This window comes from Diceros bicornis, chromosome 24 (assembly GCF_020826845.1).
Source record: "Diceros bicornis minor isolate mBicDic1 chromosome 24, mDicBic1.mat.cur, whole genome shotgun sequence".
In the NCBI taxonomy this organism is placed as follows: domain Eukaryota; kingdom Metazoa; phylum Chordata; class Mammalia; order Perissodactyla; family Rhinocerotidae; genus Diceros; species Diceros bicornis.
Genome location: NC_080763.1, coordinates 44,554,943 through 44,578,012, shown reverse-complemented (window position 1 = coordinate 44,578,012; position 23,070 = coordinate 44,554,943). Strand labels below are relative to the sequence as shown.

Below are 23,070 nucleotides of genomic sequence, written 5' to 3'. Positions count from 1 at the left end.
TTTTGTTTTATGTGAGTTGATAGTTCAAGACAGAACTTTAATAAGGATCAAATATGCTGACTGTAGTGGTTTTTAATTTCCTTAAGCATAGCTTCCAGACCCATGCAATATGGTAAATTCTTCAAAATGTCATCCTTACATATTTAGCAATATTACTTCTTTTTATTGAAGCCAAACAAACGATTTTAGATATTAATCTTTCCTAAACATAGCGATTATTTTGTACTCGGTACCATATTACTGTGTCTCCCCTGGAAGGCCTCCCTTTGGTGGAAAGGAGTGGAAGGATGCCTCCCTGGCTGGCCTGGCGTGGCGGAAGGGGACAGGCATCCTCTTATAAGTAAGCTCTTCAGGGCTTCCCGCTGACTGTGAGCTACAGCAACTGTTCATTTCTCCAACTTCGAATATTATAATGCTCAAGAAAGGGAAAATATCAGTCACTTAAAAAGCCCGAGGAAAATCTGTGGCTGGTTTCTAACCCTGTTTTTATGGGGGGCGATGCTTGGGCAGCCCCATGGCACTCCTGTTGGGCCCCGGTGCCCAGAGACCCTGGCACTGTCCTCTTTCTGACACTGCCAGACAGACCCTCGCCCGTCCCTTATGTATCCACGACTTGGAAACAGCTATCACAGATAAAACTAATTGGCCACAGTGAGTAAGTTTCCTGCTTTAATTTACATTTTTGTTTTTAAAGTACAGGTTAGGATGTCTTCTATTGGAGAAGGCGTGTCGTCATAAACTAAACCCTTAGAGGATTTTCTCTGTGAAGCGAGGAATGTTCATTTATCCTCCTTATAAAGTATGAGCTTAATGACATTCATCTAAGAACAGTTTAGGAACGTTCAAGTTACTTCAGATTAAAATTATAATTTTTGGAAAATGTGTTTTTAAACCTTAACTTGGTCTTCATCAGAGAAAAGGCTTAGTGTTTAAAAAAAAATCATCCTGTCCAGAGTTTAAATAGTGTTTGGAATAGACATTTTTTAATTCTTGTTCATTTTTTCAGGATATGTGAAAATATTTATTTTTAAAATTAAATGTTCTTTGCATGCAAATTATTTTCAATATTTGAATGTCTCAAGATCCTTGTAAAACTATTATATAATAATTTTAAGAGGTAGGATAGATTGTTTTAGAAACCAGATTTTGCTTAAGTAATGCTGAAACAGTAGCCCCTTTAGATAAACCCAGTTTTGGTTTACAACAAGTTGCTGTGAAGGCCTTGCCCTGGGAAATAATTCAAGAACTCCCTGGGGGCCTGCCCCGTGGCTCAGCAGTTAAGTGTGCGCGCTCCGCTACTGGCGGCCCATGTTTGGATCCCGGGTGTGCACCAACGCACCGCTTGTCCCGTGGCGGCGTCCCACATATGGCAGCTAGAGGGATGTGCAGCTATGGCATACAACTCTCTATTGGGGCTTTGGGGAGAAAAGGGGGAAATAAAAGGAGGAGGATTGGCAATAGATGTTAGCTCAGGGCCAGTCTTCCTCAGCAAAAAAAGAGGAGGATTGGCATGGATGTTAGCTCAGGGCTGATCTTCCTCAAAAAAAAAACAAAACTCCCTGACTGTAGCCTATTCTACCATGACGCCAGTAGGTGGCGTTAGTGTCACAGTAGTGACAGCCCTGTTGAAATGGAAATTATTTGCCTTCCTCCATAGTGTCACATTTTTCTTCAGTGTAACTGTTAAGTGCATGTGTCTGTCGCAGAATAGCTTTTTATACCAGAATTACGTACGGGTAGGCACACCCTATTTTTTTAAGCAGATAAGAACAACTATTTCTAACAGATTCTGCAAATATTACATAACTCTACAGCCAAAATAATCTTCAAAATTAATCTGAAGAAAGCATTTGCACATTTTTTTTCTTGAGTTTTCTTTACGACTTCATCAGGACTGTGAGCGTGAACTTATATCTTCAGTAAGAAATATATATAAATAGTAGGAAGGGAAACAGTTTGGAGAATTAATTTTCCTTTTTGGTCTTTGAGGAGGTCGCCCTCCTCCGAATAGTTTTCACAGAGTCTATTTAAAGGTCTTTGAGTGTTGAAAGATTCTTCCTCAAGTCATTTTGACATTCAGCATTCCAATTTTGAAAATTGTCATCTTTTCTTCTATTGAATGAGTCAGACTTTTTTGGGGGGGAGGGTCAAATTTTTAATACTTAGGGGATTTAGCATTGGAATTTACCAGCTTTCAAAATACCATAATGCATTCCACAGTTTAAATGAATTAAAATATTTTAAAATAAAAACAACCATGCTGTCCCACCTCCTAGAGTTTGAAAAGAGATGGGATATGCAACATTCCCAGTAGATCAGATAATGTGAAATTTCATTTTATTATAAGTGAAAGGAAATTTTAGCAACAGAATTCCTTCTTTGAAGTTCTGACATTTTTCTGTGGTACTTCTTATCATCAAATTAGTTTTGGGTGGAGGGACATTTCTTATCTGCTGAATTTGTACCTTTATGAGAAAAAACCTGAACACTGTTGTAGTTGTTTCATAATTAAATGGAAAGCGTCTTTAAGACTCTTACAACATAGTCTTGCATTTCATTTGTTACAAAGAAGAGGCAGTAAGAAGCTGCCTCTCCCATCTTCCCTATGGTTGACAATGATACTGCTTTGTTTTGTTTTTTTAACCCCAGAGGTAGGATTTCCTTATCTTCCTGTAGCAGCTAGAAAATGCCCCTGGGCATTATGTTATGTTATATATTGACTTAAAATATATCTTCTTTAATTTCATTTTTATTATCACAACATTTAAAAATTACGTGCATATGTTTTTGTATGTTGACTTTTCTTCCAAAGGGTTAAAACCAGGCTAAGGATTAGAGGGGAGAAGTAGGCACCTGGGAGCCCACACCCAATTGGCAGCCTTTTGTAATACATAATTTGCCTAAAATTGCGCATGGAGCACCAGCTTTTGTTTTCTAATTGATTTACGGTTTGAGCCACTTTTACCTCCTCCCCTACTGTCCTGCACACGGTGCCAGCGAGTACATTACAGTGAGCGATGATAAATTACCTTGCACTTGTGATGCTAATGCGTCAAGGGTAAAACCTGCATACTACATGGAGCTCCATGCATTAACAGTGGTGCAAAGATGGTCCTGCAGAATTTCATCTCTCTCTCGGAAGTCACCATTTGTTCGTTTGATCACTTACTGCAGTCTGTCCATCAGACTGTAATTGAAACTCAAGATTAAAATTATACCATTACAGCTTTTACTTTCTTAATTGAAACGAAGTTTTTAAGGACCTGGAAGGTCTAAGGTGGGGCGGGTGTTGTGAAGAGAGGATATGAAATGTATAAAATTTTCTCGTAAGTGGGAAGTTTTGGATATTTTTACCAAATGTTCTTTTGTCCAGAAAAAACAGTAGTCAGATATAAATGTCCCGATCTCTATTTTATCATTATCTTATTTGTTTGTAAAATTTATTTTGTGATTTCACAAAACTGTATTTTTCTTGATTTTCTGTGCGTGAGCTGCATTTACTGTGTGTGTAATTGATTTGTATGTAACAAGTTGATTCCCATCCAGACAATTTAAGTCAGAGATAAATGAAAGAACTTTCAATTTATTAGAGTGCCTTTAATTGTTCCTTTTATTGATATGAGGAGATTTGAAATCTATTCACAAGGGTTGTGCAACACGTTATGACAAAAGACATAAAGGAAGGCCAGACGGACACCTAACTTGGGAGGCTCCAGGTTTCTGTTTGGATCAAATACTCGGTGTGTGAGTGAGCCTACCTTTTGTAAAGTCAGTCCACCTTAAATTTTATTTTTGTGTGGTGTCTGTGGGTTTTGGTATCGAAATATGAAGAAGCAGATTTATGGCGGCTGCTGGGCACAACAAATTAAGTTGACAGTGATGTATGAGAGCATAATAGCACGATGATCCCTCAGTAGCGCGGCTGGACGCCTCCTGCTTCATTTGGCTCTTGTTAGGATCTGTTAGCAGCTAAATAATGGAATTCTGCTGACTGATTTCTGTTTTCCCTTTTTCTCTTCTCACCTCTGCTTTCTAAAACTTCTAATTCCCAGACCCATCCTCATGCCAACAAACTGCCCTTGAAGGATTCTTTCACTTATGAGGACTACAGGTTGGTGGGGGGGTATGTGTGCCTGTGTATTGGGGGGGGGCGGTGTACGGGATTTGTGTGATGCATGTGTGTGTGTGTGTTGTGGGGGGGCGTGTGTGTGTGGGGGGAATGTGTTGGGAGTGGTTTCTAAGTGAATTTGGGATCTTGGAAGTGAGAAATGCTTCCGTAAGAAGTGACCTGTGTGACCATTTAAAGCCCCCAAACAGAGCTGGTCTTTCAAGAAGTCATCATGGACAGCAGGGATAAGTGTCAGCATTTTAATAGCCACGTGGAAATTACCGTTAACCTGTGGCGGTCCGGGATTAGTTGAGAGGTAGCCAAGTGATACTTGAGATTAACGTTAGTGTGGGGCGGTCATGATGATTTTTTTTCTTTTTAAATAGACGATTTTAGTGTAAAGTGGGGACTTTTTTTTTGAACAAAAAGATTTAATTTACTGCACAATGTTATAAAAAATAGCCATCCACATTTGTAGAGTTCTTAGAGGATTTCTGATCAGAAAGGAGTTATATTGTTTGCTTTTCATTGAGGCTTAAAATAGGTACAGAGTCAGCATGTGGGTAGAAGAGGGTGGGGTTGGCTTGGGGCTGGGGTCTGGGCAGCAGTGACACCCTGGAGACCGCCGTCCACAGCCCACCTTGCAGACCCTCCTTCTTCCTGGGAACATCCTCCCTTAATCAGTCACTCCTTGATTTCTTCTGGCTCCCTTTTCCTTCCATTTCCCCCTTCCTCCCCTTAACCCTAGATTTAATTTTAAATGATGGTGAAGAAGGCCAACTATCCCCTTTGGTACTTAGGAAAAGATTTTGAAAATTCTCGAGAACTCAGACAAACCTCAATTTCTGGTTGAGTTGTAACTGTGAGGGGCTTTTAAGTGTTCCGACCATAATTCACTTTTCTCATTGTTACAGGTGGGCAGTCTCTTCTGTCATGACTCGACAAAACCAGATTCCCACGGAGGACGGTTCCCGGGTGACCTTGGCGCTGATTCCTTTGTGGGACATGTGCAATCACACCACCGGCCTGGTAATGACACCTCTGTGTTGTGTTTAATCAGGGAAGGCTGTGGTGGTCAGGCTTTAAAGTGGACATTCGACCTCCAGACCACTTTCCCCCCTTATCACCTCCCTCCAAAGGGAACAAACAAAACTGAACCGAGCCACCCCTCCTGCCTCCCACAAAGAGAAGCGGGTATTTTTTCCTCACTATGTTTACTTAATCCTGAAAAAACAAGAACCTGAATCTTACTTATGTATCACTTTCAAAAACCACAGTGAACTGCATTTATTTGCTAAGCCATAATTCCAGCCTAAACCTTCATTTTCTTATCATATTGAACCACAAACTAAATCAAAGTTTCTTTCTTCTTATTCTTTTTAAAATACCGACTTATTGAAGAAACCTTTCTTTCTCGTTTTTCATTTTATGTTCCTTGTTTTCTTTCTTTGCTGACTATGTTTCCACTTAGGTTCGTTCCTCTGATTCTTACCTGTCCCTCTGCCTTCCCCCGCTGTGCTGACACACCCCGTGTGTTAACCTGCTTTTGTTCTGTGGCGTCCCTGCTCTCGCTGGTGCTGGGCGGGAGGAGGGTGCCCTGGCGTTGTGCTCTTGGCCTTGGGTACAGGATGCTCGGTGTCGCCAGACACGGGAAGCACTGGTGGGAGACATTTAGAAAATAGGGGCGTTTTATGACGACTGTTAATTACGACGACGTGTAAGAGGAGGAAGCCTGCTCCCTGTTCCCCAGCATTCTTTGGATTCCAGGCAACAGCGGTGGTTGACGGGCTCTCTGTGCTGTGGTTGACGGGCTCTCTGTGCTGAGACGGTTGTCTGGGAAAGACTCCCTGATATTAGTAAATAGAAATATGACCGACTTCAAAATATTTTGGATTTTTGAACATTATGCTAGTATACCGGTTTGGTTGGTTTTTGTTCATCTTTTCTCAGTGTCAGCTTTCTTTGTTATTATTAGCAGTATTATAAATAGACTGGAAAAATGCTGTAAATGAGTATTTCACATCTAATTCCACAAAATGGCCAGAACACATGTACTGTGTGCCAGACACTTAAGATAGAATACCCTGGTGCTAATTGGGAAGGTCTAGCAGCAAGTACTCTTACATGGTAGAGAAGGAATAGTTTTACTTTTATAATGATATTTTTCCTTAATTTAGATATGCTTAATCTAGTTAGCCACTTTAAGAAATAGTAACGTGTTTTATCATTTACTTTCATTAATGAATAAACTTTTATAGTCTTTGTTCTTGATTTTTTTCCTTTAGAGCTATTTTAAACTGATCATAAGATTGAAGTTTTAAAATTTTTCAAGTAGCTTTTAATATTTGACTGTAGTATTTTTCTTTTTTGAGAAGCTCATTACTTCCCAAACTTGATTGATAATTAGGGTTTATTTTTTTTATTTCTAAAATTTAAACAGCACATACTTTATCATAAACAAAGAACCAGTTAAACAACACGGAAGCCTATGTAGTAACATGTGGAGGTTCCCCTCCCCACGGGTTCTGGCCCCAGCAGCCCCATGGTCCGTCCACTCGGTGCCTCCCAGCTAACTGGTTACTGGCTTGGTGCTAATCTCTCCCATCCTTTTGCTGTGCACCCTCACCGTCTCAAATATACACTGGTTTTTGTGTTGCTTTCATGTAAATGGGATTAAACTATTCACTTTTCTCCCCCTAAAAGTAAAAAAAGAAGTTTATCTCAAAATAAAAATAATGAATTGATGACAGCTACTAATTCTGTAGCTTCTCTAATACTATTCATGAAGTCTTTAACCTACCACAGTCCTGGCAAAAACATTGTAACCTTTAGAAGGTCTATACTGGACGTTAGTGCTTTTTCTTATAGTGGTTATTTTCCCTGCATACTGAACCCTACACCTTTGGTGGACTGTTTCCCATTATCATTATAAGACTTTATGGGAAATTTCGTCTGGCAGAACTTAAGACTCTGTTTTAACACTGTGAAGTTGTATATTATATGTATTAACATTTAATCTCTTTTTTAAAATAAGATAGTTTAAATTAGGGCTCGGCTTTGAGACAGTAGATTTTCTTTTGTGTGTGTGTCTATTCTGACAATCGCTGTCTGTCTATTCTGACTATCACTGAGGGAGTAGACAGAAATTTGTAACCCAGCAACGCTGCGTGCTTCTAACAGTGTCCCAAAAACCTGGTTATGGGAGTAGAAATGGAAGAATCAAGTCTGTGACAGTAATTCCAAACCAGTAGCAGCAAGGAAAAGCAGAAGAAAATAAATGATAGCCTAGGCCAGAGATGCTGGCGAATGTGAACTAATTTCCCAGCCAGTGCCACTCGGAGAAACAAATTTAGACAAGTTTATAAGGCATAGTACTGAGCTGTAAGAAATAATATATCTTGAGATTCTGCATGACTTGTTCAAAATTAACATTAAGGAGCAGGTCTCCTTTCTTGAGGTTGTTCAGTTCATACAGAGAAGGACACCTCTAGGTGGTTTATAGGCCACTGTATTAGTTCCGATGGTAAAGTGTGTTGGAATAATCAGCCTTTGTATTTGAATATGTGCCTCTGTCAATCAGGATGAAAGGGCATTGGGAAATTCAAGCAGAATTGAGGGAGGCTCTTTTTCAAGGTCTTTCTGTTTGAGTACTGAAAAATCTAAAACATGTAGGCTTAGGTGAGGCTTCTGGTCTCACAGTGAAAGCACAGGTTTTTACAGTAGCAGACAAGGCCCCTGCTCAACCTGTCCCCCCTACACCCCTGCACACATGGGTCTGGTGCCTGCTGTTCTCAGACACTAGGGCTTGCCCCCCTCAGGGCCTTTGCTCTTGCTGTTCCTCTGCCTGCAGCCCTTGTCCCTCAGCTGTCTGCAGGACTGTCACAGCCCTCCTCAGGCCAGGCCCCCTGAGCACCCTGTATAAAATCACTGCATCTCCCCTCCTGTCAGCTCCTTCCTGTCCTCGTGCGTTTCCCTCCATCGTCTAGATCCTGTATTTCTCCCTATTTATTTTTGTACGTTGGCGGCTTCCCCCATTCTCCGTCCTCCCGCTTGTGCTCCCATCCGGTCCCTGTGTAAGCGTACTCCGGACTGCCAGCCTTCCCAGGCGGGGAGCTCACAGGCCATTCCTATTCCACACTTCATTATCAAGGTCATGGTTGGGGGTCAGAAAGGTGAACTTGATGTTGGGCGGGAACTTCGTGGAGCTGATTTTAATCTGAATCAAGTGTTTAAACTGTTCTGTGAGTGAAAATGTGCCCGAGTACCTGGCTTCATTTATTTCTCATTGCCTTCATATTTCCCAATGGTCGTTGCAGATCAGAAGTATGAAGGATTTCTAGATACATGGTTAATAAACCATTGGTTCTGGGGATATTGGGTTTAAAGATTAGCGTTACATGGCCTTCCATCCCAAAATGCCATTCCTTAGACTCAAAAGTAATCTTGTGGATCCAAGCTGTTGATACCTTTATTAGCAAGCAGCCCTTGCTGCTGTCTTGAATTTTGATTCTCCAGGATAGAATGAGGAGGTCAACAGTAATTAATGGGCGTCAGTAGGTAACCTGAGAGATTGAGGGGCTGCTCTGAGGGACAGGCTTCTGAGAAGGAGCAATTAATATACTTTGGGGACCTCTTCTTTCCCTGGGGGGGGTCATGCATCAAGTGAATATTCTCAAAGGCAACGTCAGGTCTTAGGTACAGTGTGCTAAGCACTGAGGATGCAGAGGTGACAAGAGGGGTCCTGGTCTGACTGACGGGCAGGTACACAGGCACTGGTGTTGGGTCAGGGGGACGTCAGCATAGGGGCTTGGGGGTACAGAAGGAGAGTGGGGGGAGACGAGGTGTCCCCAAAGAAGCCAAGGCTCAGGCAAAACAGGAGCAGAAGGTGGTTCCAGGCACAAGGGAGCCAGAACAGTGGCCCAGAGTGGCAGGCGAGTGGTTTGTTGAGGCCGAAGGGAGACATGGGCTTCCTCGTAAATTGACCTTGGTCTGAAATTTGGATTTTTTCTGAAGGCAGAGTGGAGTGCCACTGAAAGGTTTTAAACAGGATATTGACATTGTAGTGTCACTAGGGATGCAAGAGGGGCAGTACTGGAATCAGACCAGTTGGAAGGTTCTTGCTAACGATAAGCTAGGCAACAAAGAACAAGGACCTCAGCCATGTAGGGGAATGACGGGGAAAGAAATGACCCAAAAGATGTTTAGAAGATAGAGTGCTGACCAGTTGAGGCATGAAGAGTTTCTTTGTGATCTGTGTGGCAACACCATGCCATTGCCTAGCCCCCACCTACAGGGGAGATGTGGGTTCTCGGTGTAGTTAGTGGATTTTCTGTATTTATTAGTAACGGGCTTAGAAATTCTCACAGTATAGCTCTCAGCAGAAAGTAAGTGAATAGAATATATAACTAAGTTATTTATTTTTCCTTTGCTTATCTGAAAGTTTTAACTTCTCTAATTTCAGAGTAAAATATGTACATAATTCAGGAACAGAGCTTTTCTTTTTCCCTAATTTTTTATCCAGTGGAAAACACACTTCACTTTCTTCATGGTAAAACACTAGATAAAGCCGGTGTTTGCAAGTCGATTCGAGTTCTCAGAGATCCTGCTTCCGTCTCTGGGGGCTCAAAGGCAACAGCCTTGTAATAAATGATTATGTGTGGTGGAGACCAGCAAGTGATAATCTATACAATATATTTTCCTAAGAGTACGTCCTTTACTCCAGATATGAATCTTCCATATAAATTTCTGGTGTAAATAGAATTAATTAAAATAACCAAGCAGTTCTTTGCCCAGTTTCATAAAGCAGGCAGAATGCACCCTTTTAAATACCTTTAGATCTCTTTTATCCTCTAATTGCCAAAAAGACCCTCATGAGTGAGAGAACTGTGTCCTCCTTTCTCGTGGCCAGATCACCACTGGTTACAACCTGGAGGATGACCGCTGCGAGTGTGTGGCCCTGCAGGACTTCCGGGCCGGAGAGCAGGTGAGTGTCATTTCCTAGAGTCTCCTACAGAATGTGGGCTAGCCAGTGGGCACTGAATTAGTATTGTGTTGGTAATTTTAAAATGGTATTTAACTTGGACAGAAAAATTGGGAACTTATATTTAGGATTGTTTTGGGACACATCGTGAGACCTAAAGCTGTAATGAACATATTGTGCTTTGAGTTGGACCTTTGGGTCCACAAAAGAGAAAGATTTAAATGCAGTTATATGCACAATTGACCTAATTTTGTAACACTGTCAACTGAAAATAAACTTTGTGTTATGACAGTAGAACAGATTTTTCAGTTGTATAAACTGCATTGTTTTCATTTCCTTTTCTGTTGATTAGAACCTTCTTTATGAAGAGGCAATTAGTTTAAGTGGCACAAACATAAGGGAATCAGGAACCATAAGATCTGTCCTCTTGTACTTTCAAAATAGTCTGAATTTTTATCTAATAATTTGGGCGGGGGCAGGGTTAAGCTTTTCAGTAAGTTTGAAAATATGCATCTAAGAACACCTGCGCTCTACGTAGCAGTCTTACCACCAAACAGATAATGCAAAAAACAGACCTGATGCAGACCATTGACGTTCCAATTGAGCCAAAATGAAAAAAGATCTGCTCTTTCTGCATAAAAGTTCATAAACCCTCCTGCTAGGTGCAGAATTGCCGTAGGATCTAGAAATGGATTTCTGACAGACATTGCTTTAAACTCTTCTAGAAGAGACTCTCTTGTACTAAAAGGAAAGGAAGACTGTGGTGAATTTTAAAGTGCAGTCGTAAAGTAATAGTCTTGCTGTCCCTCGGAAGGACAAGAGGATTATGAGAGAGGCCTGGTGACCCCAGGCTCCTTTGTGTACTAGTGAGGCCTACGTGGGTGGCAGAAGCCAAGGCTCATCCTCACCCGTCTCAGACAGTTTGGGAGGTTGGGGAGAGTGCACACCTTGCTGAAACCTTGCCCTGCTCCACATGATGTACAGAATAGGTCTATGATCACTTTAGAGCTGTTCCATCTCGTCAGTGTAAAGTCGAATTAGATATATGAGAAGTGATCCTTTGCCCTGCTCTGTGTTAAGAACGGATGTTAAGTTTCTTTTATGTTCCTTTATTTTTTCTTCACTGCATCTCAGATTTACATTTTTTATGGCACTCGGTCAAATGCAGAGTTTGTGATCCACAGTGGTTTTTTCTTTGACAATAATTCACACGACAGAGTGAAAATAAAGCTTGGAGTGAGTAAAAGTGACAGGCTCTACGCGATGAAGGCCGAGGTCTTGGCTCGCGCTGGCATCCCAACGTACGTAGAAAAAAATGGGTCAGCTCTTTCCTGTGGTACTTGAACTATTTCCAGTTGCATAGTGTTTAATTGGTGTGTTAATAAAACTTCTCTACAGCAGTTTGTCTTAATCCCTTTATCCCTGTTACACAGCAAATTTAAACCATTGCAATGCATGGTAATTTACCAAAGTTTTCAGATAAACATAATTGTGTCGTTGGGAGCATTCACAGTCAGTTCTAGGGGATATGGCCTGAAATCCTCATCAAGTTAAATAAATACTTTAGTATCGTTAATGTCATTTACCTTGAAAAGGTTAATGACCTGGATCAATTTGTTTCATTTAATTCTTTGCCACCATTAGTTTCTGTAATGAAGTCATGATCCTCAGTGATTTCAAGAATTTTTGGTTAAATTCTTTAAGATTTTCTTGCATTTGAGGTAAAAATGATAAGACAAGAATTATGATTTATTAGTTCTCAAGGGAATGGAGGAACCATTCTTAATGAAAATGGATTATCCAGACCTTTTTTTTTTATTGAACTTGTCAATATTTGATTAATGATTAAAATGTGAACTCAACATAAATTATTGTTAGCATTTTTTAAGAACCATGGGTATGCTTAATTCTCTTAACGTGTTGTATGCAACCTGAGATTAAGGCTATTAGACTGTAAGAATTGCTGAAGAGATGGTTAGTGCCATACTCCTCGGTCAGCCCATGCCTGCTGCATTTTGCAAGGACTGAAAATTGTGCCTTCAGAGTTCAGATGAGGCGTTGGAATGACTCCTGCCAGCTCAGCTCCTTGAGGACGCACATGATTGTAGATTTAAGTGATTTCACTTTGGACAAGTAGGTAACTCTACAGCAGGGTGACTGATCTTGTTTCCCGCTTTTGTCAGTTCCAGTGTGTTTGCGCTGCATTTTACGGAGCCACCCATCTCTGCCCAGCTTCTGGCTTTTCTCCGAGTATTCTGCATGACTGAAGGTAAAGCACTTCAGGAAAAAAAAGATGTTGACTTTTTTTTCCTTAAATTCATGAAATTGTAAGGCGTAGGGATTCAGGTTAAAGAAAAAAGTGCTTAAAACTAAAGACTTTTTGGGAGGAGGTAAGATGGTAATATTGGAGAAGGAAGAAATTGATCTGTTTTACCCTGGAAACATTTTATTAAATCATCTATGTGTTGCCAATATTCATGTGTAATAAACAGTTCTTCACTGCATTGGAAGAAAACTTAAAACATCTTGGATTGTCTAGCTAGATAAAAATTCTACTTTTTTAGATGGGAGTTTTTGATGTGCTTATTACCCAGGACTGTTAGAACCTGATTTCACTCACAGTGTACTACTAATGTCTTTAATTCACCCAGAGAAGTGAAGGATCGGTTGACACTGAAGTCATGTGATCAGCAATGGCATATGTGGGCCACAGGCTTCATTTGTTAACCCCCTCTGTATTCTGTATGTGAAATTGCCTGCAGGCCTTTCAGTGCCAGGTATCCTGTTAGAGTAAATAACACTGCAAACAGAATCGGTTTAAATCACAAGATATTCTTGCCCACAGCCTCTTGCTTCAGGCGCAGAAAGAGTTAAATATAGGTATTGAGCATCTACCTTTACGTTTGCTTAAGACAAAAGATTTGGAGTTTCTTATACTGAGAGTTCACCTCTTGTGGTTGTATTTTCATTTTTCATCTGAAAATGTACTCCTGCAAATCCTCTGGTCCTGAGGTTTCATTTTTGATTGTGTCTGTGTTGCTGTTGTTGTTAACGACCTCAAATCCTGTGAAAAACAGATTGGGCAGGAGTGAGTGAGTGAGTGAGTAACTGCTGAATTGAACAGACAAATAAGTTTCCTTCTGAAGGAAGCTGCCTGAGCACTAGGGAGGAGTGGTTTAGGCCAAAGCAGTAAATCGTGGCCCCTGGAGGGGAGTCTGCTGGGCTCTGCTGTGCTGAGCTCCCCGACTGCACGTCTGGATCCAGGAGGAGTTCTGCCCAGGTCCAGGGCACGGCATCAGGGTGGAAGGGGAAGAACGTAGGCCCGTGACACAGAGGGCAGTTTAGACACCAGCTGCAAAGCCCGAGGAGGTGCGAGATGGTCCTTGTCCCTGATAAGCAGCCATGTTGCTGTGGACTCACTGTCACTCCTGTGAGAGCCTTTGGTGATTTTGTACTTTGGTAGTGGTTCATCAATTCAATTTAATGAACACGAGCTAAGGGTTAACTGTGGGCTTTTCTTGCATCTAGTATAGGGATACAAAATCGAATGTCACAATTCATATCCAGAAGGAATTTATAACTAAGAGAGATGATGGTGATGATGATCCCTGTAATCTGTGAGCACCCATATGTGCCAGGCATGATTCTCAATGTGGGGCAGACTTGATGTTAATCCTCATCAGCCTTGCGGGAGGTAGCAATTCCCACTTTACTGATGTAGAAACTCTAGTTCAAAGAGGATGAGTAACTTGCCCGCTGAGTTCACAAGTGATGACTGACTCGAGCCCAGCTCTGCTCACTCCAGAGCACAGGGAATCCAGCAGGGTGTCGTTCCTTCACTAGAGGAAAGACCCGGAAGGACTCCTGCTCTCGAAGCCCTTGGCTCATTTCTCCGAGTGTTCCAGACAGGTCGTGTGGCGACACTGTCTTATTCCCCTTCTGTAGGTTCTATTTCTCCAGTAATGTGAAACGGGTCCAGTTTCACTGCTAGAAAGTAGCAGAGAGAGAACCCTCTCCGTCTGGCCCTCCACTTTCCAGCACTGATGGGTAAGACTTGGGTGGGTTGAGGAAGAAAATGAAAATAGGAACCTCAGTATCGGGGGTTCTACAAAGAGATTTCTACCACTAAGGAAGCATTTTTTTTCCATCTTCATTATTTTATACAAAGAATATAAACTGAAGAATCAAAAATCTAGAAATCCTGAATTTTATCATGATCTTTTGCTAACAAATGCAATTTAATAAATTTCTTTTTTGAACATTCGATTAACTTCTATTTTCTTAAAAAAAAAAACTACTTGAATTATTTTAGGTCCGCTGATTCTCTTTAGTTTCTCTTTAGTCATAGAAAGACAATTTGTCATGTCAAGACAATTGATGTATTCTTGGAATTACTCTAACTAATACTAATAAAAGTTTGGTTTGCTGGCAGCAGAAGTTCTTCAATTTGAATTGTAAATAGTGACAGCTGTGGGGCATTTTGCTCTGAAAGAGATACTGTCTCCTAATTACATAAGAAGCATGGGTATATTTCTTGAGCATGAATAGGATCGGCGTGTTTTGGTCTTTTGAAGATAATGTGCCAGGAGATAAAATGCTCAGAGCAGTTGCTGAATTCTTTCCTCTTCTTAAATATATTTGAACTTAATTGAGATGTTCACTTGTGTTTATTTGTAATTCCTATTTAAATCCTTGACAAGTGAGGGATATAGGCACATTTTTCGTTAACTAAGATTTTTACAGTCCATTTTCTTGTTTCTTTCAGTTTGCGGCTTACTTTATAAGATGAGATAAATAGCTTTGTCAGGTCCACTACTGGAATAAGCACCAATCAGACTTAAATTTAGAAGGATCACTGGATTGTTGTGCTGGTTTTCATTATTAATATTTACATTGATGAGCTAAATGTCTCTTTGACCCAGTTGGTGTGACTGAGCTTATGGCTTACAAGAAGGGTGTTGTGAAAATAAGGAGTACGTCACTATAGATTGTCTTTAAAAAGTATCTTATGAGACTGTCTGAAGGCTCTCAGCGTCCCTCATAAAAACAGTGAGAAATGGAGTGCTACGCCAAGCTTGGTCTTGATTCCAAATCAAGAAGATCTCATCTCTTTTTTCTCCCGAAATTTCATTCTATCTCTGCCTTAGAGAGCCTAGGAATGGCTGGCTGATTGAACAAGGAGAGCTTTTAACCACAGGAAAATGACATTGTTGGAGAATATATTTTGTTAGGTGGACTGCTTGTTAAAAACGAGAAGTAGTGCTGTTTTCCCCCCTAACAGATGGCTGTTTGTATTTCTTGTAGAAGAATTGAAGGAACATTTGCTAGGAGATAACGCTATCGATAGAATCTTCACCTTGGGTAACTCTGAATATCCTGTTAGCTGGGACAATGAGGTCAAACTTTGGACATTTCTTGAAGATCGAGCCTCGCTTCTTTTAAAAACATATAAAACAACTATTGAGGTAATTAGACGGATTAAATGAGGATTTGAGCTTTGTTATGTTTTAAAAGATGTTTAATAGGAGATTCCTTCCTAAATGTAAATTACTGTAATTCTTTAGCAAAATCATTGTGTATTTGACGTTTTTCATTCAGCTTATTAATATTTTTCTGTTTAACATGTTTGTACTTAACCAAAGAATCATACTGAGGCATTGTTGAGAAGATAAATTTTTATTTATTTAATACTTTTCTATAATTTCTAATTCATGTGATACAACAAACATAAGTTTTCATTTGTGGTTTCAAAGTTTACCATTGTGTCACTAACTTCAAATACTTCTTGTTCAGTTCTTCATTCATTCATTCAACCAAGTGCCAACCCCTGGGGTTCCATCAGAGCAGGAGACAGAGAAGGATTAAAAATAAGTGAAGTTCCCTGTCAGCTCTGTTAGAGCAGCATTTGATGTAGGCTCTTCTGTTTTGTTTTATGATAGTTTTATTGAGGTATAAGTATATACAATAAAATTCACACTTCTATTTCGATCTAAGTACATAGTCATGCAGCCACCTCCACAGTGAAGTTCTAGAACCTTCTGTCACCCCCAAAGTTTCCCTCATACCCCCATCCCCAGCAACAACTGCTCTGTGTTCTGTCACTGTAGTTTTGCTGATTTAGACTTCTTTATAATTAATTTTGCTCCTTTTCATTTTCCAGGAAGACAAGGCCTTCTTGAAAAACCATGACCTTTCTGTTCGTGCAACAATGGCCATCAAGTTGCGCTTGGGTGAAAAAGAGATTTTGGAAAAAGCAGTGAAGAGCGCCGTGGGGAACCGGGAATACTACCGCAAACAAATGGAGGAGAAGGCTCCGCTCCCCAGGTATGAGGAGAGCAACCCCGGGCTCTGGGAGAGTGGCGTGGCGGACTCGCGGCTCCCCCTGGTCTTGAGGAACCTGGAGGTGGAGGCCGGCGTGCAGGAGGCCCTGACCCTGCCGGAGGCCGCCAGCAGGGCAAAGGCTGCGGAAAACGGGCTCGTGAATGGCGAGAACTCTCTCCCCAACGGGACCAGGTCAGAAAAGGAAAATTTAACTCCACAGGAAAGTAAAAGAGCGACTGAAGACGCCAAAGAATCTTCTTCAGACAGCACTGATGAGGTGAAAGAGTAGCCCTGAGCTCTGTTGGGGAATTCAGTTTAGCAAAAGTTTATGAACGGCCTATTTACGTCGCTGTGTTTCCTTGTTCACATTTTTCTTTCTGCAGAGAGGAAGATATGTTTTTGCTGCTTTATATAAAAATGATTTTTTTAAGTTATTTAAAAAATCTAGCTTCCCTTTTTGATTAAGATTGCCATCTTGCTTCTAGGCAAAACAAGTTATCAAACCACGACATCAAAGGGGGAAGAGGTGCCTTGGAAGATTTTGCAGACCCATTGTGGGCAAATGTATTTTCTTCCTGGGGAAGAATTCAGTTCCTCGATCAGCTGTGCTTTTGTGGGCCTGTCATCTTGACAACCAGAATTAAAGCCTGCTCTTCCTCCTGCCGACAGGACTTGGTGCTGGTGCACTGGGTGGGGCAGTTAGTTGCACAGCGGAAAACAGGCTTGAGGTTAGGAAACTTGAGAGTCTGGGCAAAATTTCTTTTTTTTTCTCTAAAAAAAATAACACCCCAATACCAAAAGAAAAGGTAAGGTGGCAACCTTATTTTTAATAGTTTTAAATGTTGATGATAATCCTAATTATATAAATACACAGACACATATATCTAGTGATTTCTAAAGATTTGTTTACTTTTCGTGTTTTGTTTTACTGTCTTAAGAACTTGTCCTTTCTCCTTGAATCAAAGTAGGACATGCCTCATCCTCCTAATTTTACACGTTGCCTCTGATTTTGAAGTGGTGCATTTGATATCCAGCGCTGGTGACGGAGTTTGCAGACACACAGTGGCCCATAGCTCTCCGTGGTTGTGTGCCAAGCGAGGTGGCTCCCTGACTTTTCTGGTTTTCACAACAAGCGAGATTTTCAAAGCTACACTTTTGAGTAAAAAGCCTTATTAAAAGGAACACATGATTAATATTTTTGTCTATTCCTTTTCTTCGGAGCGGGACAGGCCCTTTGAATGGAGCTTTTACGCAAACCATCCTACTTACCCACCGTGCAGTTTTTGAACCTGACCTGTGTCGTGTGCTGTGCTTGCCCTGGGGATTCAGAGATGGGTGAGAGGCTGCGATCAGCCCTTTTGCAGCCCGCAAGGGGGTGCCCCGGGAGGGCAGCAGGAACACAGGAGGAGGGATGCTTAAGTTTTAGGGGAAATAAAAGCTTGGCATGGTGTCCTGGGGTGGGGGTGGGATCCATCCCCAGAAAGCCACCAGTTTTCAGGTTACCAATTACCAGTCTTCCTTAACTACAAATTTCCACATTGTTTCTGATGTCCTAACTATTAAGCACATCAAGTATTTTGAAAAATGCTACGTAAATTATTCACCCAACTGTTTTGGTAAACATTGCTGCATACAGTAATCTTAGGATACTCCCATGTTTCTCCTTGGAGAAGACACAGCTCTGCAGATAAATTGCCTAATTCTCTACTGAGGATACATTGCCTTCTAGAGCTCAGGTCACGGTAACCTGCTGCAGCAGACGCTAGAGGCAGGCTCATCCTTACATGAAGTCGGCAACGTTTACCTGCCTTGACCCCGGTGGCTTTCCTGCCTTTTTGGTGTGCACACAGTCTGAACTTATTACTAAGAGGACGCCTGTGACGGCCAGCTCTCTGATCAGCCTTGTACCTCAGATGCTTTACCAAAAATATGAATGAGGCTGTAATTTCCAAAGGGCAAAAGTGCTGTCTCACTCAAGGAGTTTCTGCTCTGCTATAGAAGCTCTCAGGCCTAGAACTTGCATGACTAACTTGTCTGTAGATATATTTTCTCACTGGATTAAAAGTTCTCAAGTCTTGTATTAAATACGTCCTTTGAAAAAGTATATTCAGTTCAGATGTAAAATAGTGTCATGAGATGGGTGGTTTTCAAAATATTCTCTGGAAAAGACTGGAGTTCAGATGGAGCTGAAGGAGCCATGGCCTGGAGTCAGGATTCAGACTTAGTTCTCACAGCACCGCTAACGGGCGTGTAACCGCCACACTCCGGCCTCAGTTTCTCCATTTACTTGTAGGGTGAAGGAATGGTACTAAATTATCAAAAGTCCTTGCTTAAAAATTCAGAGACCGTTATATCCACTAATTCCCTGTCAACAGGGTCTATTTGTTAAGATTACTGGAACAAAAAGTGATTGTATAAGTTATGCTCCCAGTCGAGGACAGTTGCTCTGTTTGCGACATGAAAATGACGCTCATAAGAACAGAAGTCTCTCGATGTCAGAAGACAGAGTATCTGTTGAACAACATTACTTTCCTAAGTTGGGGAGAGTTGCCCTAGGACGACTCTTCGAGGTGGCGAGGGCACAGCACACATTCGTTCCCCTCGTGCCCTGTTACGGCTCGGCAGGTCCAGTGCCGCTTGCACAGACACTTGGAGCCGCAACTAAAGCATCTGAAAAGTAAGGAAAGTGATTAAATGGGCATTGAAGAACCCTCATTGCCATCTGTCATGAACATAGACCTTTCTCTTAAATCATTTTCAAGTTTACTTTCTTCTTAATGCTTTTGGATAAGAGCTGTTTGGGCTAGTCATTGGAGACATGCCAGCTTCTGCTTCTGTTTCGTTGGTTCTGTGTGTGATTTGTGTAAACAGTTAGCAATTAGATTTCACCAGCCTAGAAAAACTACCCCATTTTTCCACGCAAACTAGCAATTGATAGGTGATTTTCCCCAATAGTTTCTAGAATAAGCTCACTAAAAGATGTGTTTAATTTTCTTTGAGAGAGAAGGATAAGATATTAAAAATATTCCCAGGTTCCCAGTATGCAGGGTTGTGCTAAATTAAGCCTTCACTTAAAAATGAGAAAATTAATTTTCTGTAAGTCATCACCTCTATTTTTGGGTGGTTAATATATACATGTTGGAGTAAAAGAATAAAAAAAAAATCCAAAGTAAGTACCTATAAAATAGGGAATCATGGTTGGTGGTGGTTGGTTTGGAGGGTGCGTTTCAGAGATTCCGGATCTTAAAGTGTTAGCTGTAACCATGGTAACGGAGAGAAGCTTTTTATGTGATATATTGTGCCATGTTCATATTATTATTGTTCTGGCAAAATGAACCTGTTTAATAGGACCTAGCCGGTAACCTGACCCAAGAATTTGGCTCACTTTTATTTAAATGTCAGTTTCAGGCAGGTAAGAGTAGTCTCCGATAACCTCATTACGGGTCACCCTACTATTTTAATCAGCAGCACCTTCTATAATGTATTCCTAAAATTCTGTGTATAAATTGAATTTGAGTAACTCGAATTGTATTTAAATGCACTGGCGAATTTGTTATTTAAATGAAGCTGCAGCACTGGTCCTGGGTGTGCTTGGGCTAGAGGGAGGAAGCCTTAGTGGGGACGTGATCCCTGTCGTCCTGTATCTGAAGAACTGTCGTGTGAGGGAGGGATCGGACTCACTCCAGGTCTCCGGAAGGCACAGCCAGGGCCCATGGGTGGGGAGGCGGGTCCCAGCCGAGTGAGGGCGTGCTTTCTAGCATTGCCAGCTGGTTGTGAGGGAGGGCTCACCCTCACTGCTTGGGACATGGACATGGACATGGACATGGACAGGTCCCCGGCCCTTGGAAGGGCGACTCACAAAAAGAGGGTGTTCTAAATGTTGGGCACTTTAGTTTTATTAATGATTTTACAGAAGACCAGGGAGGCAGTCCACGTGGCTAAGAGTGCAAGTTCGGAACACACAGACCTGGGTTCCAGCCCCACCCCTGCTTCTCTCCTGCCTGTGGGACCTGAGGACAGTCCTTGGATGTTTTTGTACTTTCCTTTAGGGTATCTCGTGCTTCCTGCCTCTGGAGGGTACTGGGAGGACCAAATGAGATAACGCATATATAAGCTTCTGGTACAGTGTCTGCCGCCTCTTAAGCATTCAGCAAATGTTAGTTATTACTGTTTTCTAAGTCTGAGCCCCTCCTGGGAGGCAGAAAATGTTAGTGGGACTGGAGATAGCAAAATTACCCCTGCTCTGCAGGCAGGCAGCTTGCGTCTGTCCACTGATGCGGGATCTTTAGACCCGCACTTGGCCACAGTTGTGTTCCTAGTGCAGTGCCGGGTTCTGTGGGTAACTCAGCAATTCCTAAGAAACCCTTGCTGCCCTCGAGGTGGTGTGACAGCCACTTGAACAAATAACCCGGGCAGAGCATGCCACCTGTCATGAGAGAGGGGTGGACAGCGCACTTTGGTACTCAAGGGGAAAAAGCCTGGAGGAAGTGGCATCTGGGCTTCAGGGGTTTGTGAGCAGTGGGGTGGAGGCCGGAGTGCCAGGCGTGTAAGGAGGGACCAGGATGTTCAGGCCTGGGGAGAAATCCTGCAGGAGACTGAATCCTGAGCACTGTTCTGGGGGCCAGCGACCCGCAGGGAGAGCTCCTGTGGAATTCCACCTGCCCTGTAGTGAATAAAGCTCTTTAGGTGGAAAAATGGAGCAATCACCAGCTCCTTTAAACACAAATGCCACCACTGGTATTTCCCTTAGAAACAGGATAAAAAGGCAGAGAAGCCTGTGTTTGTGGACTCTTTAGCATGATCTGTGGAGCTGGGAAAGTTAACTTGATCGTCACACTCATATCAGGCTGGGCCCGGGCTCAGGCATGCCGGTGTGTGTGTGTGTGTGTCTACGTACCCAAAAGTATATTTTATATATAAACACGTATACACGCACATAGATACGTACATATGTATCATATACACAAATGTACATGTACGTATGTACACGTACATGTGTGCAGATAAAATTTTCTCAAAACTCATATTTTTCAGTTTCAGGCAACAGAGAAGTTACTCGGCATGGTTTAGGCCAGACTTGACAACAGTAGTGCAGGGTGTGAATGCTGGTGCAAGGGAGGTGCTGGCTCATGAAAGCTGGGCTCTAGCGGTTCGTCTTTGAATTCCTAGTGCCCAGTGTAGTGACTGCACTGAGTGCGCGCTCTGAAGAGGTGTCTCTACTGACGGAACAGTCAGCCGTGGGAGACGGCGCCTCTGGAACGAGGACTGACCTGCTCTGGAGGAGTTCCAGGCTGACATTAAAACCTCACCCCTCTCCTCTGTCGCCATTCTCCCTTTCCTGTTTTCTGCTTGTTCTACACTAGCTCCTCAAGAGTGTTATAGTAGAAAAGGATCAGGTGGCTGAACCTCACAGCATCCTTTTCCATCTTAACAACGCACGGTTCTAGAGGAGCTGCTTCAGGATGGCAGAGTCTGCTCCAATCCCCAAATGCAGCCACAGAGTCCCTGCGGATGGTTGCCCTCGGGCTCTGCATGCCATCGGGCGGGTTAGCCTCATGCTCCTGTTTCCTTCCTGTCTGAAGATTGTGCCGGTACCCCCAGGAGCTCCCCATCCCCATACTCTCTCCACCTTTCATCACGCAAAACTTGCTTTTGCGAGAAGGAACTGATGAACAAATTCTCCCTCCAGTGTAAATGACTGGTAGGACTCCGAGATCCTTCCAGAGTATTTGCATTTGAGCCTACAATCAAGCTCTTTTCGCTCAGAGAAGAAACAGCTCATCCAAAAAGCATGGGCTTTGAAATCAGGCAGACCTAAGTCAAATCCTCACCCACCACTTTCTTCCCCACGGTCTGTGACCCACAGCAGGTTTCTTAATGCACAGGGCCTTGGTTTTCTTAGCTGCAAAATGGAATAACCATACAAGGTTGCTGGGCGGAGTAGCTGGGACAATAGATGTAAATCTAGCATTGTGCCGGGAGCAGAGGAGCTATTCAATAAATGGTTCCCAGTGTGATTGAATGCATGATGGCAGTAAGCCTGCGAACAACTGACGGTAGAACTAAAAGGCTTTATGTAAAGGGGGTAGGTCTCCTCATCAGCCCTGTGATGTCAGTACGTGGACCTCAGTTCACTGTGCCGCTGTCACATCCACCATGCGCTGTCAAGACTTGGCAGATATCTCACACTGAAAATATTTATTTACTTATTTCATACATATATATTTTTAAGTATGAAGAACCATCAAATAGGCACCTCTGAATTTCTTGGCTTTAAGTTTTCAAGTCAATCTTACAGGCAACTCAAAAAAACCCTCCCCTAAATGTAAATGCAAATGACAACTGATGGAACAGAGACAGAGAGAGAGAGAGCAGTTAGAATCGTGTGCCACCCTAACAGACCTAATTTGGGAAATAATACTCTAGCTGACTCCAAATCATGTTGTCGAATGAATCCTGAAATGATTCTAGAGACAGTTACTGCTTTTTCATGCAAAAATTACAAGAAAAGTTTTGTTTTATTTTGGTCAATGGTAATTGTCAAAATAACCAGCTTTGGGCTTCTGTTATCTAATGAATTAAGTGTTACACCATTAAGACTGCAGAGGAATTACCGTCAGGAAATTCGGTCAGAACACTCCTTGGATTTTAAAAACACCAG

The 23,070-nt window shown here is 42.1% G+C and overlaps 1 protein-coding gene across 1 annotated transcript in view; it reads left to right on the top strand.

Moving 5' to 3' along the window:
• Positions 1-17,604, top strand: part of SETD3 (SET domain containing 3, actin N3(tau)-histidine methyltransferase) — a 75,946-nt gene extending 58,342 nt beyond the window's left edge. Inside the window, exons 7-13 of the mRNA XM_058567678.1 lie at positions 4,053-4,111; positions 5,023-5,137; positions 10,017-10,091; positions 11,223-11,389; positions 12,272-12,357; positions 15,393-15,553; positions 16,249-17,604. Of these exons, the coding sequence (XP_058423661.1) occupies positions 4,053-4,111; positions 5,023-5,137; positions 10,017-10,091; positions 11,223-11,389; positions 12,272-12,357; positions 15,393-15,553; positions 16,249-16,698 (1,113 nt within the window). The 3' untranslated portion in view covers positions 16,699-17,604. The remainder of the gene's footprint in view (positions 1-4,052; positions 4,112-5,022; positions 5,138-10,016; positions 10,092-11,222; positions 11,390-12,271; positions 12,358-15,392; positions 15,554-16,248) is intronic.
• The last annotated feature ends 5,466 nt before the right edge of the window (positions 17,605-23,070 follow it).